The 13166-nt window shown below is 48.3% G+C and overlaps 1 protein-coding gene across 2 annotated transcripts in view; it reads left to right on the forward strand.

The window, feature by feature from the left end:
• TMEM209 (transmembrane protein 209) overlaps positions 1 to 13166 on the forward strand; it is a 60194-nt gene that overhangs the window by 25299 nt on the left and 21729 nt on the right. For both annotated transcript variants that reach the window (XM_033959089.1, XM_033959090.1), the window contains one exon: positions 5927 to 6102. In XM_033959089.1, the coding sequence (XP_033814980.1) occupies positions 5927 to 6102 (176 nt within the window). The remainder of the gene's footprint in view (positions 1 to 5926; positions 6103 to 13166) is intronic.

Below are 13166 nucleotides of genomic sequence, written 5' to 3' on the forward strand. Positions count from 1 at the left end.
TTGGCCTAGGACTGGCCGCTTCCCTCGTTCGTTACGTCAGCCTTTATTTTTTCTATGTCCCGGCCTCTTACCGGGTTCAAAAAGTGTAGCCAGTGCGGCAAGGCCATCTCAATAACCGATCCTCATAGTCGGTGTATTGCTTGCCTGGGTCCCGAACATTGCCCCAACGCCTGTTCACCCTGTGCTACCCTTCAACCTCGAGCCCTTCGCAGACGACATGCCAAGCTTCTTCAACTATTTGGCACCATGGAACCATCTACTGAGAGGGTCTCTACCTCGGCTTCAGGGATGGCCTCGACTTCCAAGACCTCGACACCCACATCTGCCTCCACCAAGACCTCGACACCTCCGGTCTCGAAGGCCTCGTCGGCAGTTCCTCAGAAGTCTTCCTCGGTGGGTAAGTCTCCTGTCTCTCCTTCAGGTACCACTCCTAAGAAGCCTCCAGAGTCTCGGGCATCCCAGGCCATGTCCACGGTCCTTCCAGCCTCTTTGAGACCTCCAGCTAAGCGTGCCTCCGAATATCGGGAATACTCATCCTTGAGGTCGCCCTCCTTGGAGCGCACTGCTGCACCTTTGAGACCTGATCCTTTTGTCTTGGTGCCCATGTTCGAGGACATGTTGAAAGCCATTCTGACCACTCAGATTTCCTCGGTCGTGGCTCAGCTCCTCCCGGCCTCGACCCTGCTTCTTATGAGCCAGCCTGAGCAGCAGTCTGAGACCCCTGTGGAAGCACCTCGAGGCAAGCCTCGGAAGTCTTGACGTTTCTCATCCAGTGACTCTTCGCCTACTCTTCGGACTCAGTCTCCTCAACCTCGATCGAGGCATCACTCAAGGCAGTCGAGGCATCTCACTTCAAAGCTCAGTCAGGAGACTTTTCTACAGCAGAAACCCTCTCCTCCTCCGGATACTGAGTCTTCTATGCATCGTTTATCAAAGGCTACCGAGACTTCTACTAAATCTAAACATAAGTCTTGCAGGACAATTACACTGGCTGCTTCTCCTCTCAGTCCATCGAGGTCGAAAACTCCTCCATTGAGACCGACTCCGAAGGAACCTTCTCCTCCTGCCTCGACTCACTCTGTTCCTTGAACCCCGGGAACTTCACCATCGAGGTATTTGACGTGCAAGCACTCTCTAACTCCTCCTGTTGCAGGTAGTGGAGCTTCTTCAATCACTGTGCGCCTGGATTCTGAGTCTCCTTCTCAGTATTCCAGGGAGGCTTCTCCTTCCTATTCGGTGGTTCCTAAGTCTCGCACTCCTTCTGAAAGTGCCTCGACCTCAAAGTCTGCCTCTTTTGCCAGATTTGTCTTTGACATGGGGAAAGCTCTTCAGCTGGATCTCCACTCTGATTCCAAGTACACTCCTGAATACTTGGCCGACATGGAGCTGCCTCATCCACCCAAGGAGACCTTGAGGCTTCCTATGACTCCAGTATTAAAGCAAACTTTCTTTGGGAATATGGAAACTCCTTATTCCATTAATGCCATTCCATCCAAGCTGGAATCCAGGTATCGCACAGTACCTTGCAAAGGCTTTGAGAAATCTCAATTGTCCCACCAATCTTTGGTTGTGGAATCTTCTTTAAAGAAAGTCTTTATCACCAGTGGGAGATGATCCCCTCAGATCTCTGGGTTCTCACCATCCTTCGGGAGGGATACTCACTTCACTTTCTTCAGGTGCCTCTAGATCGCCCTCCAAGAGAGTGTCCTTCAAATTTGTCGCAACTTCCCCTTCTTCTTCTGGAAGCTCAGGCTCTTCTTCACCTTTGAGCTGTCAAGGAAGTTCCCTAAAACCAACGGGACATGGGCTTTTATTCCCATTATTATTTAGTCCCAAAGAAGACGGGGGATTTGCAACCCATTCTGGACCTCAGAGCCCTCAACAAATTTCTAGTCAAAGAGAAGTTTTGGCTATGCTCTCTGGACCTCAAAGAGGCTTACACTCGTATCCCGATTCATCCAGCCTCTCACAAATATCTATGATTCCGGGTGGGGAACCTTCAATACAGAGTTCTTCCTTTCGGACTCGCCTCATCTCCCAAAGTCTTCACAAAGTGTCTGGTGGTGGTGGCTGCAGCCCTCCATACCCAGGGTCTTCAAGTTTTTCCATACCTGGATGACTGGCTCTTCAAGGCTTCCACTCAACAAGAGGTTATTGCAGCGACCCAACGGACTATTATGTTCCTCCAAAGTCTGGGGTTCGAAGTCAACTTTCCAAAATCCCAGTTGACCCCATCTCAGTCTCTTCAGTTCATTGGGGCCACTCTGGACACTGTCCAACTCAGAGCATTTCTACTTCCACTACGTCGGGATACCCTCATTCGCCTTTGCCATCAAGTGTCTTATCTCACATCAATTTCAGCAAGACAAATGATGGTTCTGCTCGGTCACATGGCTTCTACAGTTCACGTGACACCTTTTGCCAGACTTCTCCTTCGCATACCTCAGTAGATCCTGGCATCTCAGTGGCAACAAGCAACCGATCCACTTTCTTAACACATTACAGTAACTCCTTTGTTGAAGCAGTCTCTCCACTGGTGGATGCTCTCTTCCAATCTTTCCAGAGGTTTTCTATTCCACACTCTCCCTCATCAGAAGGGTCTCACAACAGACTCATCAACCTACACATGGGGAGCCCATCTGGACGGTCTCCGTACCCAAGGTCATTGGTCTTCTGCGGACTTCCTTTGTCACATCAATCTGTTGGAACTCAGAGCAATTTTCAATGCTCTCAAAGCTTTTCAACACCTTCTTCATGACAAAGTAGTCCTTGTCCGGATGGACAACCAAGTCGCCATGTACTATGTCAACAAACAGGGAGGTACGGGATCTCATTCCCTTTGTCAAGAAGCTCTGAAGCTGTGGAATTGGGCAGTCCATCACAACATCTTTCTCAGAGCGGTCTACATTCAAGGTCAGCACAACTGTCTAGCGGACAAATTGAGTCGTCTTCTGCAACCACACGAATGGACACTCAGATTCTTGCCTCTACGTCAAGTGTTTGCTCAATGGGGATCTCCTCAAATAGACCTCTTTGCCTCTCCCCTCAACAACAAGCTGCCTCAATTCTGCTCCCGCATATACTCTCCCTAGTGTCTCGAGGCAGATGCTTTCCTCCTGGATTGGACGGGTCAGTTTCTCTGCCTTCCCTCCATTCCCTCTGATTCTCAAGATTCTTGTCAAACTCAAGACAGAACATGCCACCATGATTCTGATAGCTCCTCGGTGGCCCAGACAACCGTGGTACTCCCTTCTACTTCAACCCAGCACCAGGGTGCCTCTGCTTCTACCAGTTTTTCCCTCTCTGCTTACTCAGAGTCAAGGGTCCTTGCTACATCCCAACCTGCAGTCTCTACACTTAACAGCTTGGTACCTTTCAACCTAACAGACTCTCTACAGTTCTCTCAATCTGTACAGGATATTTTGGTAGCTTCCAGAAAGCCGTCCACAGTGCAATTGCTGCTTTTCATCAGCCTCTTGATGGGAAACGTCTGTCTGCACACCCTGTGGTTTCCTGCTTTATGAAAGGACTTTTTAATGTTCATCCACCGCTCAAACCACCTCCATTGGTCTGGGATCTCAATGTTGTCTTGGCTCAATTGATGAAGCCTCCATTTGAACCAATTGATCAGGCTCATCTCAAGTACCTTACTTGGAAAGTAGTTTTCCTGATTGCCCTCACGTCTGCTCGAAGAGTCAGTGAGTTACAAGCTTTGGTTGCGGATCCATCTTTCACAGTTTTCCACCATGACAAAGTGGTCCTCCGTACTCATCCCAAATTCTTGCCTAAAGTTGTCAGAATTTCACATCAATCAATCTATTGTTCTTCCAGTATTTTTTCCAAAGCCCCATTCTCATCCTGGAGAAGTGGCGCTCCATACTTTAGACCAGGGGTGTCGAACTCAATCAGAGAAGGGGCCAAAATCTAAAATCCAGCCTAAATCGCGGGCCGAATGGTTTACTGAACAGTCATAAACTGACAATGTTAACCAGAAATGTGAATTTAAAATGAGTGGAACAATCTTTTCCTTAACAGTGCTGTTAACCAACTCACATGCTATCAAGCAAAACAGTAATATTGGTATCAAGCAAAACAGTAATATTGGAATGTACCTAAAATGCTCATTGTTTTGTTTTCTGCCTAGATGTCTGATACCGTTTTCCCCGGATCAATGAATCAATGTTCGGTTTTATTTCTTGGGCTGTAGCAACACGCAAAACAGCATGGAGGTTGTCATCGGTAATGCGTGATCTGTGCTTGTTTTTGTTCAGATTCATTATTGAAAACATCTGTTCACAAAGATAGGTGCTCCCGAACATGGATAGAATACGGGCAGCATGATGTCTGAGCTCTGGCATTGAGTCAGGGGGCAGTAGAGGGTAGAAGTCCTCAATTTCAACATCCTGAAACCTTGATTTCAGGCCACTGTCAGACTGAAGCTCGATTATCTCATTTTCCCATTTGTCATTAAATTGTCTGCCTTCACCGTCAACTTTTCTTTTCCTGGACATTTTGGGATCAATATTGGCAGTAAAAGATGTAGTTTATTGGAAATCTGTGTTAGAAGGAAAAAGTTGAAAACTGCACAGGGATAGCTTGATTTGGCAGATGGAGTGAAGGAAAAAAAGTCAGTCAATAAATGCCTGGCTGGGTACAGATAGCAGATTCTGTTGCGATTTTTATGCCTGCACTTTATGCCAGGAACTGGCAGCTTCTGCTGTGTATTTTTTATGCCCGCACACTCACTCTCTCCTCTGCCACCCGCACAACCACATCAGATGCCGGACTATAGGTCACGCCTCCTGAATCTCGCGTGACTTGTTATCTATGCGCATGCGTAATAGATAGCAAGTACGGCCGGCGAGATCACAAGCCTCCTATGTCACCGCGCGTCATTGTGATGGAACGCAGCGGCGTGCAGTGATGACAGCGCGGTGCGGGCCACATTGCAAAGCCTGGTGGGCCGGATTTGGCCCACGGGCCTTGTGTTTGACATGTGTGCTTTAGACTGTAAGCGTGTCTTGGCTTTCTACGTGCAACGCACTCAACCTCACAGAACAGCCCCACAACTTTTCATCTCCTTTGATCCAAATAAGTTGGGGCATCCTGTCTTGAAGCAAACCATATCCAACTGGATGGCTGCTTGCATCTCTATCTGCTATGCTCAGGCTGGTCTCCCTCTGCAGGGTCGAGTCACGGGCCACAGAGTTCGAGCAATGGCGGCGTCTGTAGCTTTCCTCAGATCAACTCCTATTGAGGAAATCTGCAAGGCTGCCACTTGGTCCTCGGTTCATACATTCACCTCTCATTACTGTCTGGATATTTTCTCCAGAAGGGATGGCCATTTTGGCCAATCTGTTTTGCAAAATCTCACACTCCCTCCATCTCATTATGCTTAGCTTGGAGGTCACCCACTGTTAAGAATATGCTGCCTGCTTGTCCTGAGATAAAGCACAGTTACTTACCGTAACAGTTGTTATCGAAGGACAGCAGGCAGATATTCTTACAACCCACCCTCCTCCCCTGGTTGGCTTTATAGCTAGGTATCTGAACTGAGGTACCTCACAGGAGACACGCGCCCTAACTCAGGCGGAAAGGCACTCGCGCATGAGCAGTGCAGCACTCAGAAGCTCTTACAAAGATCTTCAAGCAAGTCTGCTTTCGAGGCTGTCTGCTGCGGGGCTCCGTCGGTGACGTCACCCACTGTTGAGAATATCTGCCTGCTGTCCCTGGATAACAACTGTTACGGTAAGTAACTGTGCTTTATGGTGCTGTGACTCCAGCTGAGACCAGTTTTCAAAATGAACTAGAACCCCAAAGGAATGTCAGAAACAGAGCTAAAAAAACCCCCATAAACTAAGATCTGAAAGTAATCTGAACAACACTTAAGTAAAAGTCAAACATATTGAATGTTCTTAAATTTCAGGAAGTCCCGACTCGGGCTCTCCTTCCAGCAGCCCAACTTTCTGGAATTACAGCCGCTCAATGGGAGATTATGCACAAACCCTAAAGAAGTTCCAGTACCAATTAGCCTGCCGCTCCCAGGCTCCATCTGCCCACAAGGATGAGGCTGATCTGAGTTCAAAACAGGCTGCAGAGGAGGTATGAAAGAAATGGGTTCAATTTTATCAAGGTGTTTTAAGTTTAAAAAGTGACTTAACATTTTTTTTAGCGCAGTAAAGTACCAAGAGTGCAGTTGGGGGGGGGGAAGGGAGGATCAGTGTATGATAGCAATGGACATCTTGGGGGCTAGTAAGAAGAGCAAACCATAATGCAGTTTAGAGGAAGGTTTGATGGAAAAGAATTCTTTTAATTAACTCTTTTAATTTACTACTTACTTTCACTCAGATTCCCCTGAAGGCTCTCTCTCACTCAGATATTTTCACACACAGTATCACTCCCCACCTTGTTCTTGTCACAGATCAGTGACTGGGAGTGCAGTAGATCAGAAAAATACAGGTTCAAAGGAATCTGCCCAGACTGCAATCCATCTGTTTATGGCCCTTGGCCTGACACCAGCTTTTAAGTCCTTGCTGACCTGAACTGATGTCCTAGAAATGAAACTGTTTTGACTGGACAGCTTAAGAGAATTATGAATGTACGGCGACTAACAGAGCTGCTTTCTTTGTATACGATCTGGGCTTCTTCAGCTGTGCTCTGATAATCTGGATCCTGTTTTCTCTGGCTGCAGATTTCCTTTCTTCTTAAGCAGTTGACCATATGTTTTTCCTGATGGATAATTGTTCTTGAAAATATTCTAATGTTCTGATAATATCCTACAGGGGGTCATGAGTTTGATATACTGCCTTTCTGTGGTTCAGTACAATTAAAGCGATTTACATATTAGATATTTTCTCTGTTCCTAGTGGGCTCACAGTCTAGTCGGCAGTGAAAAAGGTTCAGTGACTTATCCAGAGTCACAAGGAGCCGCAGTGGGAATTGAACTCCAGGTTCTCAGCCCACTGTACTAAGTCATACTTGGGGGGGGGGGGGGGGGTGTTTTGATCATGATTCTTTGAGGTGACTCACTTGTTGGCTGGTATTTTAAGATGACTATAGAAAGGATGTTTTAATGATCTGCCAAAATTATTCAACATTATTAAAACAGAAGAGGTTGTGAAGATTTGCAGATGGATCTTAAGAAACGAGGCATCTAAATGGTAGATGGAATTTAATGTGGACAAATGCCACATACTGCAAAATATTCCCAAGTGAAAGATCTTAGTCATTGTGCAGAATACATTGGTGGGACTCTGACACATATTTAAAATGGAAAGGGTAATTGCCATGCAGCAGGGGAATTTTAAGAAATTTCAAGATATCTGGGAGCCATTAACAAACTACTGTAATGAATGAATATCATTTTTTCCCTTAAATATGCACATCCAAGGTGGTGGGGAGAAGGGTGGAAGGGTATTTTGGTTTTCTTATGAATGCAAATAATGTGGAGAGGGGGTTGTTATATGTCTTCTTATGTTTGATGAAAGTTATTGATTATGGGGGGAAGGATATGGGATCTGAATTAGAATTTAATAGGATATTAAGCCTCCATTGATTTAAGCATAAATTGATGTTATGTTGTTGCACTTATTGTAAGTTTTAAAAATGAATAAAGAATATTTTAAAAAATAAATAAATAAATTTTCAGCACACTGCTAAAACAGTAAACAGATTGTTGGATTACCTGAAAATGAACGGAGAATAAAACCTGAGAAGATTAATATGCCTCTATATTGGTCCCTAGTACGCTTACCTGTGTGTGCCATTCTGTTCACCCCATCTCCAGAAAGATATAGTATGACTAGAAAAGGCTCAGAGAAAAGTAACAAAAATGATAAAGGGACTAGAACAGTTTCCTTATGAAGAGACCCTACAGGTTAGAGTTCTTAAGCTTGGAGAACAAACTGAGAAGGGATGTGATTAGAAATTTTATAAAATCACAAATGGGGTGAAATTGGTAAGTTAAACTGCTCCCTATTTAACAAACATAAAACAAGAGGGTATTCCATGAAATGAATGACTAGCAGATTGAAAACAACTCAGAATAGTTTTTGACTTAGGTGCCTAATTTAAAATGTGGAATCTGTTGCCTTGGGATGTGGTCAAGGCAACCAACATAGGATTCAGATCCTTAAAATGCATTGGCTAGGTAGACTTAGAGAGAGTCATACCTTGAAATGATGCACTTTTGGGGTTTTGCTGGACTGGCCACTGTATGTTGGGCTTCATTAACCCTGATCTGATTCAGTGTTGGTTTTCTAATGTTAGAGCACCTGGCTTACGTAGAAATTTTCAAATCAAAACTTTTTGTTTCGGGGGTGGGACTGTAGCAGTATTCTTAGAAGAACCTTGTATTTGACAATCCTTATCCTCTTAACCAGGGGTGTCAAAGTCCCTCCTTGAAGGCTGCAATCCAGTTGGGTTATCAAGATTTCCCCAATGAATATGCATGAGATCTTTTTGCATGCACTGCTTTCATTGTATGTTAATAGAGCTCATGCATATTCATTGGAGAAATTCTGAAAACCCAACTGGATTGCGGCCCTCGAGGAGGGACTTTGACACCTCTGCTCTATATCATTGTGTCTCAAATTGTGTGCCAAGGCACAACGGTGTGCGATTAGAGATTCCAGAATTTTACTTTATTTTAAAATTTTTCCTTCATAAGTATACACTAGAATAGATGACATGTACTGTATGTTGCATATGCAAGAGTCTGTCAGTGTTATGTGCTTAAGGATACCATCGTCCAGACAAGCATCATTCTTTGACGTGATTGGTCCTTGAAAACTAAGAGCAAGTAATTTTAGTTTTATTTTTTATGCAATAGTTATCCTAACTTGAGCAACAAAGCAATCTAGGCTTTGTTATCGTTTGGATCTTCTTATCTTTGCAAACTTGGATTTTCAGTTCTGATAGAAATTATATCAAATAAAAGATAACGTTTGCAGATGGTGAATGATGAAATGTGTTTGCTTGTCGACTATCGAGCCATGTCTTGAGTTAATTTGTACTCGTAAACAAGCACATTGATTAGCAATTCTATTCTATCTAGTTTAGTTTCACCGTTGTTACAGTTACCCATAAGTAACTTAAAGAACTTTAAATAACTCTCAAATATAATTTTTTTGTTGGTTTTGCAATTTTATAATTTCAATTATAATGTGCCGTGAAAAACATTTGCTCTGTTTAGTGTGCTATAGCTAAAAAAGTTTGAGAGACACTGCTCTATACTGTATACCTTGGAAGAAAGACAGAGGGGAGATGATTGAGACATTTAAAAAATCTCCACTGCATAAATGCACAGGAGGCAGGTCTTTTTCAACTGAAAGAAAGCTCTGGTACAAAGAGGCATAAGATAAAGTTGAAGGGGGTAGATTCAAGAATAATCTAAGGAAGAACTTTATGGTAAGGGTGGTGGACGTGTGGACTGACCTCATGGTGGAAACAAGGACTGTATCTGAATTCCAGAAAACATGGAACAGGTATGTGGGATCTCTTAGGGGGAGGAAGAGCATAGCAGATGATATGGATGGACCATATAGGATTTATCTGCCATCGTTTTCTTTGTTTAAACTCTGATTCTTTAGCACTCTCCAGACCAGTAGAGGTTAACTTTACGAATGGGGTATATATCTAATCATGACCAGCAGGTGGAGACTGAAAACAAAACTTTGGGACAGTATATCCTAGCCCCTCCTCTCTATTTCCCTCAGTCTTCTTTCAGTCTCCAGCAGGTGTTGAGTGATCTGTACCCATCTCCCTTGGTAGGGCTGTTGGAATTTGTTTAGGGGGTTTATTGTCCCTGTTTTTAGCCGGACGGAGCTTGGGCGGACTCTGTTTGGGGGTTCGTCCGACCTCGGGGGTGTTAAACCCGGCGGGTCACGAGCGGGGTCCCTCCCCCCACTTCCTCCACCTCCCCACATTTTTTTAGAGGAGCCTCAGCAGTAAGCCTTGCCCCCTAAGTCAAGCAAGGCATATTGCTTCGAGAGCCTGTGGAGTCTGTTCTGTAAAAAAAAAAAAAAAAATCCTGAGGTAGTGCTGGTCTGAAGGGTTGTTTCCCTTTAAGAAAACTGTATTTTACTGTATTTTTTCATGTAACCAGCACTTTTTTATAGCTAGGTCGCGTATGGAGCAATTGTGCCCTTCTCCGGGGGAGTAGGACACAATTTTAGTCCAGCCGCGAGGCACTCGCGGCCGGCCTGAACTCGGCGGTTTGGGTCGGTGAGGTGGTGGAGCTCCGTCGGCAGCGGCTGCAGGCGCCCAGAGCTCCCCGCCGATGGTGCCTCGCGAGTCGGCTTGGAGCAGTGGGGAAGCCCGGTCTTCCACAACCGCCCACGGAGGGATTCCCCGAAGGATTCCCTCTCAGCTGATTTTTTGACAGCTGATGCCGGCTTGCCTGCTTTAGCGGCTGAGACTATTCAGGTTTCTCAGCCGCTTCAGGCTATGGAGGGAGCTTTTTTGGCGGGAAAACCGCCATCTTCTCTGTCTGGCCCCTCCATTTTGTCTTCCACCTCAGGTGACCTTCCCCCTGTTTTGACTATGCAGGGGCAAGGTTCTGCTGGGTCCCCTGCTGTGGCAGGGAGTCCCTTGGGACCCTCGGGGGGTTTTTCTCCTGAATTTTTCTTTTCTTTATGCAGAGCCTATTTTCAGGCGGCTGGGGGTCCCGGTTGCGCCCAGGGGGTTTCGGGGGGTGGGTTTTCCTCCGCGCTCCCTGCGGCTTTGCCTCTTTCGTCTGGCGTGACGTCCCCTCCGCCGCCTCCCTTGTCCAAGCGTCCGCGGGTGTCGTGGGACGAGAATTTGTGGTCGGAGGAACGGGTCGGTCTGGAGGAGGACCTGGACCCTTCTGAGGAGTTCCAGGACTCTCTGGAGGGGACGGAAGCTGGCGGCGGTTGTCGGATTTCCCGTTCTCCAGTGACGAGGCGTCCGTGGTGCGCCTTTTTCAGAAAGATGAGCTGCCTGACCTTATTCAGCAGGTTTCTTCGGTTTTGCGTTTTGAGGACGCGCCGCCGGAGACTCCGCGTGTGGGGGACCCCCTGTTACGGGGGATCCGTTCCGTTTCCCGCTCTTTTCCTATGCATCAGGATATTCGGGATATTATTCTGGAGCAGTGGAAAACGCCGGAGACGCCGTTTCGGCTGGCGCGCAGCATGGCTCGCCTGTATCCCATTCCGGAAGGGGATCGGGCTACGTTAGCTTCGCCAGTCGTGGATGCGGTGGTCTCGGCAATTTCCAAGCGGCATACCGTGCCTGTTGAGGGCGGTTCTGCCTTGCGGGACTCTGAGGAGCGCAAATTGGAGAGCATCCTTAAGCAAAATTTTCAGGTCTCTGCCTTTGGGGTCCAGGCGGCTATTTGTGGGGGACTGGTCGCTCGCGCCGTGTTTCGGTGGGCGGAGCTGGTCTTGGATCGAGAGTCTGACGACTGGTCTCTGGTGGATCAGGAGGTAGCGAAGATTGAGATGGCGGCCTCATTCCTCTCAGATGCTCTATATGACTTGGTGCGGATCTCGGCTAAGTCTATGGCTTTTGGCGTGGCCGCAAGGCGTGTGTTGTGGCTGCGCGCTTGGGCGGCGGATGCTGCGTCCAAAGCTAAGCTTACTAAATTTCCCTTTCGGGGGTCGTTTTTGTTTGGAGAGGACTTGGATAAGTTGATTCAGACTTTGTCGGACTCGAAAGTTCCCCGTCTGCCGGAGGACCGTGCCCGTCCGGCGTCTCGGGGGGGTGCGGCCCGGGGGCGTTTGCGGGATTTGCGCAAGTATCGCCCTGGGCGTGGGGCTGCTTCTTTCCAGTCTCCGGGATTTTCCCGGGGTCGGTTCTTCCAGCGCATGCAGCCCTTTCGGGGGGCCCGTCGGGGGGCAGGGAATCCCTCCGCCGGTTCCCCCGATTCCCGTCCTGCACAATGACGCCTTGCCGGCGCCCCCTTTGGTTCCGGTGGGGGCCCGGCTGCGCGAATTTTTCCCCAAATGGGCCGAGATCACGTCCGATCAGTGGGTCCTGGAGGTGGTGCGGGACGGTTATGCCCTGGAGTTCGCCCGCTCTCTGCCGGATTTTTTCCTCGCTTCTCCATGTCAGACTCCGGGGAAGACGCAGGCTTTTCGCCAGACCCTTCAGCGCTTGCTAGATCTCAGGGCAGTTGTTCCGGTGCCCCCTCCGGAGTGGGGCACGGGCAGGTACTCCATTTACTTTGTGGTGCCCAAGAAGGAGGGGACCTTTCGGCCCATCCTCGATTTGAAAGGGGTCAACAGGGCTCTCAAGATTCCCTCTTTCTGTATGGAAACTCTGCGGTCGGTCATTCTGGCGGTTCAGCCGGGGGAGTTTCTCACTTCTCTCGATCTGACGGAGGCCTACTTGCATGTTCCCATTCGGGCCTCTCATCAGCGTTTCCTGCGCTTTGCGATCTTGGGTCGGCACTTTCAGTTCTGTGCGCTTCCCTTTGGGCTGGCCACGGCTCCTCGGACGTTCACCAAGGTGATGGTGGTCGTCGCGGCAGCCTTGCGGTCGGAGGGCATCCTGGTACACCCCTACCTGGACGACTGGTTAATTCGGGCAAAGTCGTTGCAGGAAAGCTCCCGGGTTACTGCTCGGGTGGTGGAGTTTCTCCGGTCGCTGGGCTGGGTGGTCAACCTTTCCAAGAGTCGGTTGGTCCCGGCTCAGCGTCTGGAGTACCTAGGGGTGCTGTTCGACACCTCCTTGGGGAGGGTCTTCCTCCCAGAGGGCCGGGTGAGCAAATTGCAATCTCAGATTCGCCTGCTTTTGGCGTCCCGGTGTCCTCGGGCGCGAGATTTCCTCCGGGTCTTGGGGTCGATGGCGGCGTCCCTGGACGTGGTGAGGTGGGCGCGGGCCCACATGCGTCCTCTCCAGTATGCTCTGCTCCGGAGGTGGTCTCCCCAGAGGCACGGGATGGATGTTCCGGTCCTCCTGCGAGGCTTGGCGCGCTGCAGTCTGCGTTGGTGGCTCCAGACCCCTCACCTAGTTCAGGGGGTGGGTTTGGATCTCCCGCAGTGGACGGTGCTCCTGACGGATGCGAGTCTCCTGGGTTGGGGGGCTCAGTGTTTGGGTCACTCAGCTCAGGGCACCTTGTCCGCGGAGGAGGCCGCCTGGTCGATCAACGTGTTGGAGACCAGAGCGGTCCGTCTGGCGCTGTTGATTTCCACTCCCTGTTGCTG

This window comes from Geotrypetes seraphini, chromosome 9, assembly GCF_902459505.1.
Source record: "Geotrypetes seraphini chromosome 9, aGeoSer1.1, whole genome shotgun sequence".
NCBI classification, from domain to species: Eukaryota; Metazoa; Chordata; class Amphibia; order Gymnophiona; family Dermophiidae; genus Geotrypetes; species Geotrypetes seraphini.